At 48.5% G+C, this 13,676-nt stretch overlaps 1 protein-coding gene across 1 annotated transcript in view; it reads left to right on the top strand.

Annotated features, from left to right (window-relative positions):
• Positions 1-1,589: 1,589 nt before the first annotated feature.
• LOC140198380 (tumor necrosis factor ligand superfamily member 13B-like) overlaps positions 1,590-13,676 on the top strand; it is a 47,802-nt gene continuing 35,715 nt past the window's right edge. Inside the window, exons 1-3 of the mRNA XM_072259476.1 lie at positions 1,590-1,604; positions 1,696-1,852; positions 12,988-13,035. Of these exons, the coding sequence (XP_072115577.1) occupies positions 1,590-1,604; positions 1,696-1,852; positions 12,988-13,035 (220 nt within the window). The remainder of the gene's footprint in view (positions 1,605-1,695; positions 1,853-12,987; positions 13,036-13,676) is intronic.

Here is a 13,676-nt window from a genome sequence, read left to right as displayed (position 1 = left end):
CCAACTGGCTGCATCACCCTCTGTTGGGGGGGTTACTGAACAGGATCGAAGTGAGCTGCATAGAGTTGTCAACTTAGTCAGCTATATCATGGGCACGAGCCTCTATAGTAGCCAGGGCAACTTCAAGGAACAATGCCTCAGAAAGGCAGCATCCATCATTAAGGACCCCCATCACCCAGATCATGCCTTGGTCTCATTGCTACCTTCAGCAAGGAGGTACAGGAGCCTAAAGGCACACACTCGGTTATTCAGGAACAGCTTTTTCCCCTCTGCCATCCGATTTCTGAATGAACATTGAACCCATGAAAACTACCTCCCTGGGATTTTATTTCTGTTTTTGTACTGCTTATTTCATTTAACTATTTACTGTGTGTACTTACTGTAATTGACAGTTTCTATTATTATGCTGAAAGACGACAAATTTCATGACATACCTGTCATTAAACCTGATTCTGATTCTGAGGTAGGGGAGACGGCCAGAATCGTCATCCCAAGGTAGAGATTTCGGGTTCTGGAGGACATACATTTAAAGGGAGAGAGAGAGAGAAAGTTTTTAAGGAGATCTTCTTTTAATGCAGAAACTGTCAGATGCCAGGAACAGTCTGCCGGGGTGCTGGTAGAGGCAGATATGATAGTGGCATTTAAGAGGATACGTTGGATAGTCAGGCAATCGAGGGATAGGAATGGTGCACAGGTTGAAGAGATTCAGATTAATTTGGTGTCATATTCAGCACAGACATGGGCCAAGGAGCCCCAGTCTGTTCTGTGTTCAAGTGATGCACCAAGTTCCCTGTGGACAGGGAGAGAATGAGGCCAGAGTGACTAACGGCAGCTAGCGAAAAGGTTAGATCAGGGGTTCCCAACCTGGGCTCCATGGCATAAACAAGGTTGGGAACTCCAGGGTTAGAAGTTAGAAGTTCAAAGGGGGCAGTGGGGGTGGGGGGTGGTCTGGAACTCAACCACCTGAATACAAGGGGCAGCATGGTTAGTGTCACGGACGGGGTAGCGGTATTACGGCACCCGCAATCCAGCTTCATTTCCCGCCGCTGTCTGTAAGGAGTTTGTACGCTCTCCCTGTGATGTGTGTGTTTCCTCCGGGTGCTCGGGCTTCCTCCCACATCCCACAGATAGATGGGTCAGTAGGGCCATAAACATGAGAGATTCTGCAGATGCTGGAAATCCAGAACAACGCTCATAACTCAGCAGGTCAGGCAGCATCCATGGAAATGAATAAACAGTTGACATCTCGGGCCGAGACCCCTCTTCAGGACTGGAAAGGAAGGGAGGAGATGCCAGAATAAAAAGGCAGGGGCAGGGGAAGGAGGATTGCTGGAAGGTGACGTGTGAAGCCGGGTGGGTGGGAAAGGTAAAGGGCTGGAGAGGAGGGAAACTGATAGGAGAGGAGAGTTGATCATAGGAGAATGGGACCCAGGGGAAGGGCATAGGCAGGTTAGTTGGTCACATGGGTGTAATGGGGCGGGGCGGCCTAGTTGGGCCACAAGGACCTGTTACCATGATGTATCTCTTAAATGAAAAATAAAAAATAAAATTACAGTAAAAGGAAGTTATATTGCAGAGCACTTAGGGAGATGAAGCCTCACCAGGTGAGTGTTGGCTCATGTTCTGGTCTGGGATGGGGGCAGCAGGTATCTGTGTTGTCGTTTGTGTGACGTGAGGTCCTGACTGTGCCCACAGGTCTCCACCGTGCACGGCAGCGCCGGGAACCCCACCAACGCCGGGGCCGTCCCTGGGAGCTCCGGCGCTCAGTCCAGCCGCTGGGGAGGGGAACCAGCACTCCGAGGGGCCCGCGTGGAGCGCGACACCCAGCCAAAGCCCAGAGACAGGCAGAAATGTGAGGACTGAAACATTTAGCCTCTGCTCCCACCCGCCACCTGTCCATCGGGTGTGTACATGTTGGCACCTCTCGTCGCCAGTCTTGGGGGAGGAATATGCACCCCAGAGGTGCCGTGTGGATCTTGGGGGGGGGCAGTGTACTAATCACAGGAGTGGTGTAAAACTATTGGGGGGAACAACATTACTATCATTTGGGGGAGAAGTGTAACAATCTTGGAGAGGCAGTGTAACAATCCCAGGGGCAGAGTAACCATTTTTGGGGGTGTAGTAACAATCTCGGAGCTGAAGTAACAATCTTTGGGGGGACAAAGTAACAATATCGGGTACAGAGTAACAATCTCTGGGGGTGTAGTATCAAACTCTGGGGTAGGGTAACAATCTGGGGTGGAGGAACAATCTTCGGGTGTGTATTAACAATCTCGGGGGTGGAGTAACAATCTCTGGGAGTGGTGAAAAGGGAACATTTCTCTCGGGGGCAGTGAACCAGTTTTGGTGAGTTGGTCACATGAGGAGATATTTGGCAGATTGAGTCTTTACACTAGGGTTTGGAACAACCTTCATGTGCTTTATGCTTACAAAGTTCATAAAGTTCTTGAAAGAGGAGATGCAGAACTTATGCTTCCCCTGGCTCGGTGATCTAGAACCAGGAATCAGTCTCAAAATCAGGAGTCAGCCAGAGAGGATAATGATGAGAAGGAATATCTTCACCAGGAGCAGTAAGTCTTTGTAATTCTCTATCCATGAGGGTGGTGGAATTTACTAAAGAGAGAGAATAGATTTTTGGACACCAAGGGATTTGGGATTAGTGCAGGAACATGGTACTGAAGTATAAAATATCGGCCACAGCCTTCTTCACAAGAGATTCAGCAAATGCTAGCAACCCTGAGCAATGCACACAAAATGCTGGAGGAACTCAGCAGGTCAAGCAACAACTATGGTGATCAAGTGCGATTGGTCTGTCTGCCCCAAAAGGCAAGATGTCCTGGTGGCTACCTATTTCAATTCAACCTTCTGTTCTCATTCTGTCTACAGCCATGATGAGGCCACACTCAGGGTGGAGGAGCAGCACGTCACATTCCACCTGGGTAGCCTCCAGCCTGATGGCAGGATCATTGATTTCAAAAGATTCAAAGTACATTTATTATCAAATTACGTATGCAGCATACAACCCTGAGAGTCGACTTCCCACAGACAGCCACGAAACAAAGAATCAGCATGGAACCTGTTCAAAGAAAGACATCAAACACCCAACACACAAAAAAAGAACAAATCACGCAAATAGCAAAAACGAGTGGGAAAAAAAAACACATAGAATGTAAACCATCAAACCACAGAGTCATTGAAACAGACTAGGAATGTTCAGTACAGTTCAGTTTAGTGCCATATCATTCGTTGATGTAGGTCGCAGAGCCAGTCCACCCTGGTCAAAATCAACTCAATGGTAATTTCTCCCCTCTCCATCCCCTCTTTTTCAATTCCTCATTCTGGTTCCCCTCTGACCCCTTCCCCTCACCTGCCCATCACCCCACTCTGCTTCCCCTCCTCCTTCCCCTCCTTCCATGGCCCATTCTCCCCTCCTATCAGATTCCTTCATCTTCAGCCTTTTATCTCTTCCACCTATCATCTGCCAGCTTCCTGCTTCATCCCCACCCACCTTCCCCTTCACCTGGTTTCACCTATTACCTGTGAGCTTGAACTCCTTTCCTCCCCCTCTCCCCCTGCCCCTCCCTCTTATCCTGGTTTCCTCGCCCTTCATTTCCAATCCTGATGAAGACCCTAGGCCTGAAATGTTGACTGTTTATTCCCTTCCATTGGTGCTGCCTGACCTGCTGAGTTCCTCCTGCATTTTTGTGTGAGTTTGCCACAATTTTATTGACTGACAGAACAGTGAGCTTCTATAGTTAAGTAATACCCCTCTGAGCTGATCTACTTTTCAAAAAGATCAAAGGTTACATTCCTGCCTACCTGTGATTCATACCCCACGCCTATTGTGCTTATAAAGAATCTATCCACTGCCACCGTAAAAATTTCCAGACTCTGAAAGGAAATACGGTGACTCAAATAGAACACACCTTCTTTTGAAACAAAGATCCCTCAGTGTTAGATCTCCTGCACGACGAAGCATCTTGTCCACAGTCACCACCCCTCAGAATCTTGTGTGTCCCATAGGAAAGAGGCCATTAAGTTGGGAAGGGCAGAAAGAGACATTACTGGAATTGGAAGGGCTTTAAGGTCCATAAAAGATGACAGATTAGGGCTATCTCTCACATATACAGCATTGTGCAAAAGTCTTAGGCATGTCTATATATAAACCTAAGGTGCCTAAGGCTATTGCACCGTACTGTATTTGTTAACGTGGAGCAGAGAGCAAGTTTCTAAATCTGGTGGGAGCAAAGGATGTTGCGGACGGTGAAGGAGTGCCAGGGTGGGGGTGTGAGAAGGGTGTGGGGCAGGTGGCAGAGAAGGTGTGCCAGTGTGGGGGTGTGAGAAGGGTGTAGGGCAGGTGGCAGAGAAGGAGTGCCAGGGTGGGGGTGTGAGAAGGGTGTGGGGCAGGTGGCAGAGAAGGAGTGCCAGTGTGGGGGTGTGAGAGGGGTGTGGGGCAGGTGGCAGAGAAGGTGTGCCAGTGTGGGGGTGTGAGAAGGGTGTAGGGCAGGTGGCAGAGAAGGTGTGCCAGTGTGGGGGTGTGAGAAGGGTGTAGGGCAGGTGGCAGAGAAGGAGTGCCAGGGTGGGGGTGTGAGAAGGGTGTGGGGCAGGTGGCAGAGAAGGTGTGCCAGTGTGGGGGTGTGAGAGGGGTGTGGGGCAGGTGGCAGAGAAGGAGTGCCAGGGTGGGGGTGTGAGAAGGGTGTGGGGCAGGTGGCAGAGAAGGTGTGCCAGGGTGGGGGTGTGAGAAGGGTGTGGGGCAGGTGGCAGTGAAGGATTGCCAGGGTGGGGGTGTGAGAGGGGTGTGGGGCAGGTGACAGAGAAGGTGTGCCAGTGTGGGGGTGTGAGAAGGGTGTAGGGCAGGTGGCAGAGAAGGTGTGCCAGTGTGGGGGTGTGAGAGGGGTGTAGGGCAGGTGGCAGAGAAGGTGTGCCAGTGTGGGGGTGTGAGAAGGGTGTAGGGCAGGTGGCAGAGAAGGAGTGCCAGGGTGGGGGTGTGAGAAGGGTGTGGGGCAGGTGGCAGAGAAGGAGTGCCAGTGTGGGGGTGTGAGAAGGGTGTGGGGCAGGTGGCAGAGAAGGAGTGCCAGGGTGGGGGTGTGAGAAGGGTGTGGGGCAGGTGGCAGAGAAGGTGTGCCAGGGTGGTGGTGTGAGAAGGATGTGGGGCAGGTGGCAGTGAAGGAGTGCCAGGGTGGGGGTGTGAGAAGGGTGTGGGACAGGTGGCAGAGGAGTGCCAGGGTGGTGGTGTGGGGCAGGTGGCAGAGAAGGAGTGCCAGGCTGGGGTGGTGAGGGTGCTGACATACCAGGCAAGGTCATTTGATTCCAAACCATTGGTTTATTGATCATTACAGAATGTCTCTCTGGTGCTTCCCGCTCCCTTCCCCTTTTCCCAACCATGATTCCCCTCTCCCGGCCCCCTTCCCACTCACATATGTCATGAAATTTGTTTTTTTTTGTGTGACACCAGTACAGTGCAGTACATAAAATTACTATGGTTCTGTGTAAGAGTCTTAGGCACTCTAGCTACATACAGAGCTGTAATGAAAACTTAGGGTGAAATGTGATGTTTTTGTATTAACAGCTAATACAGTCCATGTATATGGTGGGAGGTGTAGCCTCCAAGTGTCACCATGCTTCCTGCACCAGCAAACTGACCCTAACCCTGTGAGGCAGTAGAGGCTGGGACATATTTCCCTGGAGCAGAGGGGTGACCTCAAAAAATCACAAGCAGCATAGAGTTAGAGTCTGACAGCATGGAAGCAGGCCCTTCAGCATGAGTGTCCATGACGACCAGGTTTCCCATGAGTCCTTCAGCCCAGGTGTCCGTGACAACCAGGTTTCCCATGAGTCCTTCAGCCCGGGTGTCCGTGACAACCAGGTTTCCCATGAGTGCTTCAGCCCGGGTGTCCGTGACAACCAGGTTTCCCATGAGTGCTTCAGCCCGGGTGTCCATGACAACCAGGTTTCCCATGAGTCCTTCAGCCCAGGTGTCCGTGATGACCAGGTTTCCCATGAGTCCTTCAGCCCGGGTGTCCGTGACAACCAGGTTTCCATTCAAATCTTGTTCCATTTGCCCACATTTGGCCCATAATCCTCTAAACTCTCCCATCCATGTATAATACTGTGCAAAATTACACACAGATATATATATGAGGGAGAGGGAGGGAGGGGGAGAGAGAGGAGAGAGGGAGGAGAGAGGGAGAGGAGAAAGAGAAGAGAGAAAGGACAGAGAGAGGAGAGGGGAGAGAGAGAGGAGGGAGAGAGAGGAGAGAGAGAGGAGAGGGGAGAGAGAGAGAAGAGAGAGGAGAGAGAGGGAGAGAGAGGAGAGGAGAGGGAGAGAGAGAGGAGAGGAGAGGAGAGAGGGAACCTAAGACTTTTGCAAAGTACTGTAGTAATTTTATGTATTGCACTGTGAGTGATGATTAACCTGATTCTGATATGGGTCTCTATTGTGGACTGAGAGTGGGAAGATTGGGAAAAGGGAAAGTTCGGGGGAGGGAGCAGGAAGCACCAGAGAGACATTCTGTAATGATCGATAAACCGATTGTTTGGAATCCAGTGACCTTACCTGGTGTCTCAGAGCTGGGTGTGTCTGCACCCATGCCACTCCCACCCCTGGCACTCTTTCTCTGCCACCTGTCCCACACCTCTCCCAGCATCCTCTGCTCCTGCCAGACTAACAAACTTGCTTTGCGCTTCACAAAGACACATGCAGTACAGTGCAAAATTCTTAGGCACCTTAGATTTATATATGTGTACCTCAGACTTTTTACACGCTACTGTATCTGTCTGAGCATCTTTCAATGCTGTTCTTACACCTGCCTCGGTCACTTCCTCTATCTCCTCATTCCACAGACAGGCCACACTCGGAGTGGGAAAGTTAGAAACAGTAAATGGTCACAGTCTTTTTTTTCCCAGGGTGGGTGAGTCGAAAACTAGGAGACACTGGCCTAAGGTGAGAGGGGAAACGGAATCTGAGGGAGAACTTTTTCACTCACAGCATGGTGGGTATATGCATCGACCTGGAAGAGGAAGCTGTAGAGGTGGGGGGAGGGAGGCAGGGTACAATGGCATTTAAAAGACATATGGTCAGGTAACTGGATGAAAAGGTTTAAAGCAGGGGTTCCCAACTTTGCTAAATGACATGAAAATGGTTGGGGGAATCCCTGGTTTAGATGGGTATGGGCCAAATGCAGACTAACGGAGCTAGCTCAAACAGGCATCTTGGTCAACATGGATAAGATGGGCTGAAGGGCCTGTTCTGAGCTGGATGTCTCCATGACTCTATCATCGATCCGAAGGGCTGTTACTGGAGTTTACTCTGCACTGATGTTAATGTGAGAATCTCCTCACGGGACGTAGAGGGAACACGCACCAATCCACATCGAGGGGTCAGCGGTAGAAGCGGTGAGCAGCTTCAGTTCCTGGGCATCATCATCTCAGAGGATCTGTCCTGGGCCCAACATACCAATGCAATCATGTAGAAGGTGTAGTGTATGGATCTACTTCTTTCAGAGCAATGACCACACCCCCAGCACTACACATTGATCTGTCGTCTGCACATGCGCTGTTGTCTACGCATACGCATTGTTCTTTTTCTCGCCCTCTCGCTGCAATGTGGATACACCAGTTAAAGCCATCTCCCGAGTGTGTGCTTTCATCTAAAGTGTGTGTAGTTGTGCACAGACACAACAAATTGGTGAAGAGTATAAACCTGAATGTCAGAGAACATCACCAACTGCACCGACAGTTGCGGGACAGAACAGCGAGAGTTAAACAACACGAGAAGGCCGTCACAGACATTAACAAAGGAATACATGAGTAACAGTGGAAGATACACTGAATTTAAAGTGAAAATAATGTGGCGATGGCTTCAGTAGGGAAAATTGATTAACTAGGTAGCGCTAATGAAGGCTGGGAGTCGTATATCGAGAGGGTTGAACTGTATTGTAATGTGAACAACATACAGGAGCAAATGGAAGCTTCTACACTTCTTAGCTTCTTGGACCCAAGAATGTACAGTCCCTTAAGCAACCCAGTAACCTCTGAAAAGCTGGCATGCAAGATCTTTAACAACATTGTTACAACTTTACAAAATGACTTGAGCCCTAAACCACTGATAATAGCAGGGAGATTTAGATTTTACAAAAGGAACCGATCAAAAGATGAAAGCATTTCAGAATATGTTGCACAAACTGCACAAACCTTCCCAGAACTGTGACTTTAGAAATGGACTTTCTGATGAATTAAGGGACAGGCTTGCATGTGCCACGCAAAGTCAAAGCACTGAAATGAGGCTACTGTGTGAACGAGACCTAACTTTAGAATGAAGATTTACGATTGCAATATCGTTAGAGACTGCAGCAGAGGATGCAGCAGAACTGCAGAAAAGGAGGTTAAGTGCAAAATGCACAAAATATCCCTGAATGGTGCAGAAAGCCAAAAATGTTATCAATGTGGCAAATCCTCTCATGATGCAAATGACTGTTTGTTCAAAGAAAAAATCTGCAGAAAGTGTCACACAGAGAGAATGTGCAAAGCAGACAAAAAGCACAACTGAGTGAAAAGTCTCAAACACAAAACTAAGCAAATGCATAAAGTTACCAAATGTAAAACAGAAAAACAGAATCAGACAACATGGAGTCTGACAAAGGCGGAACTGTCATGCCTAGAACTGCATAGTATATCTGAAGCAGATCACAAGATCATCTGGATCACAATAGATGTATCTGGTGTAAAACTGGAAATGGAGCTGGATACAGGGTTAGCTTTGTCCACAAATCCAGCAGACTGTTTTCTAAGCTACCATTAGAGAAGACCGCAGTGATGCTAAGAGTTACACAGGTGAAAAAGTGTCTCCCAAAGGCAAACTGAAAGTAAATATGATGTATAGAGGCCAAACACAACTGTTAGAGCTTTATGTGGTGGGCCAACACTTTTTGTACGTTAATGGTTGAGGAAAATCCAACTGGACTGGCACTCAGTCAAAGCTCTCAGTGTGACATCAACAGGCAACAGCAGCCCAAATGGGAGCTCTAACCAGAGACTGGCACAGCTGCTTAATGCTAATGAGAAGGCGTTTGAGAAGGTTATTGGTAAACTCACAGGCATGCAGTCCGGAATTGAACTGGATGAAGCAGCAACACCAAGATTCCACAAAGTGCATCCAGCACCTTACGCACTAATTCCTAAAGTGGATGCTAAACTGCAGAGCTTGGAGGCATCTGGAGTTCTCTGTGAGGTCAAGGGGAGCGACTGGGCCACACCCATTGCACCGGTGACCAAGAAGTGGAAGGCCAGAGCCGTTCATGTCACAATCAGCACACTCACAAGAGACTGTCATCACAGCTCCAGCAACTCAGCAAAGGGCAATGGACCAAGTGATCCAAGGTATTCTAGGAACACAGTGTTACCCTGTGACATCATTGTGACTGGCAAGAATGACGAAGAGCACCTCCAGAACCTTGGTAAGGTGCTTACCAGGCTGAGTAAGTATGGTCTGTGCGCAAAGAGAGAGTAATGTGAGTTTTTCAAGACTGTGTTCCTGGGATACCCTCTCATATTGTGGACATGTCATTGACAAGCATGGCTTACACAAGTCACAAGAGAAGATTGAAGCAGTGCTGCAGGCACCAAAAATGGAAAATGTGTCACAACTCAGGTCATACTTGGGCCTGGTAAACTACTACCACTGGTTTCTCCCAAACATTGCAACAGTGCTGCACCTATTGAATGCACTGTTGCAGACAGGAGCAAAGTGGAATTGGTCAGAAAGATGTGAAGGAGCGTTCAGGGAAACAAAGAGACTAATAACATCTGACGAACTGCTCACCCAATATGACCCATCTTTGCCCATCAGACTGGAATGCAATGTGTCCCTTCATGGCATTGGAGCCATTTTGTTTGCTTCAAGGTCACTGACGAGCGCAGAACACAACTATGCACAGATCGACTGTAAGGCCCTTTATCTAGTATGGGGAATAATGAAGTTCCACCACTACCTCTATGGACAAAAATTTACTCTAGTGACAGATCACCAGCCCCTTGTGTCCGCTTTCAATCCCAGGAAGGGAACTCCAGTGATAACTGTTACCTGGTTGCAACATTGGTCACTTTTCCTAGGAGCCCACACTTACGATATAGAGTTTAAGGGTACCAAACAACACAGCAACGCTGATGGCTTGTAATGCCTTCCACTGTTGGCCACTGAAGAAGACAAGTGTTCATTCTGTGATCCACACAGCACTAGTGGATCAGTAGCCGGTAACAAATTCTGAAATACAAAGAGAAACAAGGAATGACCCGACATTGTCAGAAGTCCATGACATAGACATTCAAGGATGGACGCTCATGGTGACCTATGTTTCCAGAGTTCTCAGTGAGCCGAGACCAACTGTCGGTATGTCAAAGAACCCTGATGTGTGGCTCTCGTGTTGTGCTTCCCTCTAAACTGCGTATCAGCATGTTAGAAAATGTCCATGAAGGACACCGGGGTACAGTCAAGATGAAGAACCTCACCCGGTGTTACAATTGGTGGCCGGGAATATGCACCCCCACAGGCATGCTACATTAGTGGGAGTAGCCATCATCACCATGGCAAAGAGTACATATTGACTTTGCTGGGCTGTTCATGGACTCCATGTTTCTGATTGTTGTGGGTGCTCATTCGAAGTGGCCGGAGGTCATACCAGTGAAGTTAAACACCTCAGAAAGGACTGTCTTTGTCAGAAATAAACTTACCAGAACAAATTGTGAGTGACAACGCACCACAATACACATCAGAAGAATTCCAACTCTTCATGAAGAAAATTGGCATCAGACATTTCAAGTCAGCTCGTCGCCACCCAACACAAGCTACGGGTTAGCTGAAAGGTTTATCCAAACCTTCAAGAAGTCTATTAAAGCAATGGACAAGGAGGACTTCTCCACAGCACAAGGTGGACAACTTCCTCTTTGTGCATTGGAACACTGATCATGCGATGACAAATCAAACAGCTGTTATGCCGTTCATGAGCAGGAATCTGAGATCTCACATAGACCTCCTGAAGCCAGACCTCTGGAGGGAAGTGCAGAATAAACAGTTTAGCTAGTTGCCAAGTGAAGCAGCAAGGAGCTTCAGGATTGGACAGGAAGTCCCAGCATGTGATTACCGAGAAGACAAGTGGACACCCAGTAGGTAGCTACAAGAAATAGACCACTGATGTACACACTGGATGTTGGAGATCGGAGATGGAGATCTCATGTGGACCAGATACTAGATTGTCAACAGAAGAACACACTTGAGTCGAATACATCCAACAAGACGGACACATTACAGTCACCTGACCTACCTCTCAGTGATGATCACGTCACTGAGAACAACGTGACTTCAGAAACTGAGAACGTTGTCTTAAACAAGACACCTGCCAAACCTGATGCCACGTCAGAGGTCCAGAGGCAGTATCCTGAAAGAAACAGAGCGCCACCCAAAACACTGAACCTTTAGAACTGTGAAGTTAGTTATGAACTGTTATTGTGAAAGCATGTTTATTTGGAATATAGGTTTACAAAAGGGAAATAGAATTTTAGTTTTATGTTGCATTAATCTAAAGGGTTAGGAAGTGTAATGTTTGGATCTATTTATTTTAGAGAAATGACCACCACCCTTACCACCACGTATTTGTTGTCTGCACATGCGCTGTTGTCTACGCAAATGCATTGTTCCTTCTGTCCCTCGCTGCAGCTAAAGCCATCTCCAGCGTGCATGCTTTTATTTAATCGACATGTAGTTGTGCATAGACACAACAGAAGGCATGTCAGCAGCTATACTTGATTGAGTGATGGAGGAGATTTGGTATGTCACCAAAGACTCTAGCAATATGTATGGTGGAGAGCAGTCTGACTGGTTGTATCACCGTCTGGTATGGAAGCTCCAACGTACAGGATCAGGGAAAAGCTGCAGAGGGTGGGAGACACTGCCAGCCCCAACGTAGGCGCTAGCATCCCCACCACCAAGGACACCTTCAGAAGGCAGTGCCTCAGGAAAGCGGCGTCCATCATTAAGGACCCCTACCATTCAGGATGTGCCCTCTTCTCATTGCTACTGTCAGGAAGGGAGGTACAGGAGCCTGAAGACCCACACTCAATGATTCAGGAACAACCTCTTCCCCTTGGCCATCAGATTTCTGAATGGACTTTGAACCCATAAACGCACCTCATCGCTGTTCTTGTCTCTTTTTGCACTATTTATCTTCCTGTGTATTTCTTATTCTGACATAATAATTTCTAATCTATTGACTCTACTGCTGCCACAAAACAACCAATTATATGACATATATCAGCGATAATAAACCAGATTCTGATCCTGATTCTGAATGCTGAAAGGCCTCAATAGAGTGGATGTGGAGAGGATGTTTCCTTTAGTGGGGGGGCCCAGGACCAGAGGGCACAGCCTCAGAACAGAGGGGTGTCCATTTAGAATGGAGATGAGGAGGCATTCCTTCTGCTAGAGGGAGGTGAATCTGTAGAATTCATTGCCATGGATGGCTGGGGAGGCCAAATCATTGGGTGTATTTAAAGTGAAGGTTGACAGGCTCTTGATTACTTAGGGCATCAAATGTTACAGGAAGAAGGCAGGAGAATGGGGTTGGGAGGGGTAATAAATCGGCCATGATGGAATGGTGGAGCAGACTTCATGGGCCAAGTGGCCTAATTCTGCTCATATGTCTTATGCATAAGGGACAAATTACAGGGCACAGGTTCAGGAGAGGGAAAGGAAATGGGCAGCCAGTGATTAGCGATAATGGGCCAGGTGGCTTAATTCTCTCCCTATGCCTTAGGGTCTTGATTGGTAAGGGGTGGGGGGTGGTCAAGAGTTACAGGGAAGAAGGCGTGATGGAATGGTGGAGAGGACGGGAAAAATGGCCCTGTCCTGCTCCGATATTCTGCGGGCTAGTGGAATGATGTTGGCAGGGATGGAATATTGCTCCATTAACTGTTGCCTGTTCTCATTGTAACCAGGGAGACGCTCACTCCTGCATTTGGTACCCTTGTCTATCTCGTCCCAAGGTAAGTCATGATAGCTCGACGGACAGCGAGCAGGTCTTGCTTTCCCTCTACCGAGGCACCCCTCAGGAGAGGCGGTCTGTGGGGAGAGGGCTCGGAAGAGTGAATGTGCAGGGGTAGGAGAGGAGGACTAAAGACAGCAGGGGAGAAGGATCTGGTGTTATAGGGTCTAAGAGAGAGAGATAGATGGATGGCCGAGAAGTAGGCATGCAGAGAGGGGGGGCAGGAAGGGGGGAGAGGGAAATCAGGAAGGGTGGGTGAGAAAGGATAACATGGGAAGGGAAGGCTGGCGGGGAGAAGGGCCTGGTGGAGGGGCATGAGCACAGGAAAGTGCAGAAGAAGGGTTGGGAGTGGGTAGGGGGTAGGGGAAAGGGGAAATAGTTCGGGAATACTACGTACGTTGGAAGAGACAAGAGAAAGTGAGGTAAACAGGACCATGTGCAAGATGGGTAACTGTTAGACGGCAGAGCGAGGTAAATGGGGGAGGAGGGAGTTTAGGTGGGAGAGGAAGGAGAGTGGTTATTTAGGAAGGAAAAGGTCCCAGGAGATGAGGAGTGGAGGTGTGATTGAAGAAGTGCTTTCATATATTTAGTGTGTGATGTCCAGGGATGGAAGACACGCAACCTTTTGCATGACACTGATCA

This window comes from Mobula birostris, chromosome 5, assembly GCF_030028105.1.
Source record: "Mobula birostris isolate sMobBir1 chromosome 5, sMobBir1.hap1, whole genome shotgun sequence".
Taxonomy (NCBI): Eukaryota; Metazoa; Chordata; class Chondrichthyes; order Myliobatiformes; family Myliobatidae; genus Mobula; species Mobula birostris.
The sequence above is the reverse complement of the archived record's forward strand: the minus strand, read 5'-3'. Positions and strand labels throughout refer to the sequence as shown.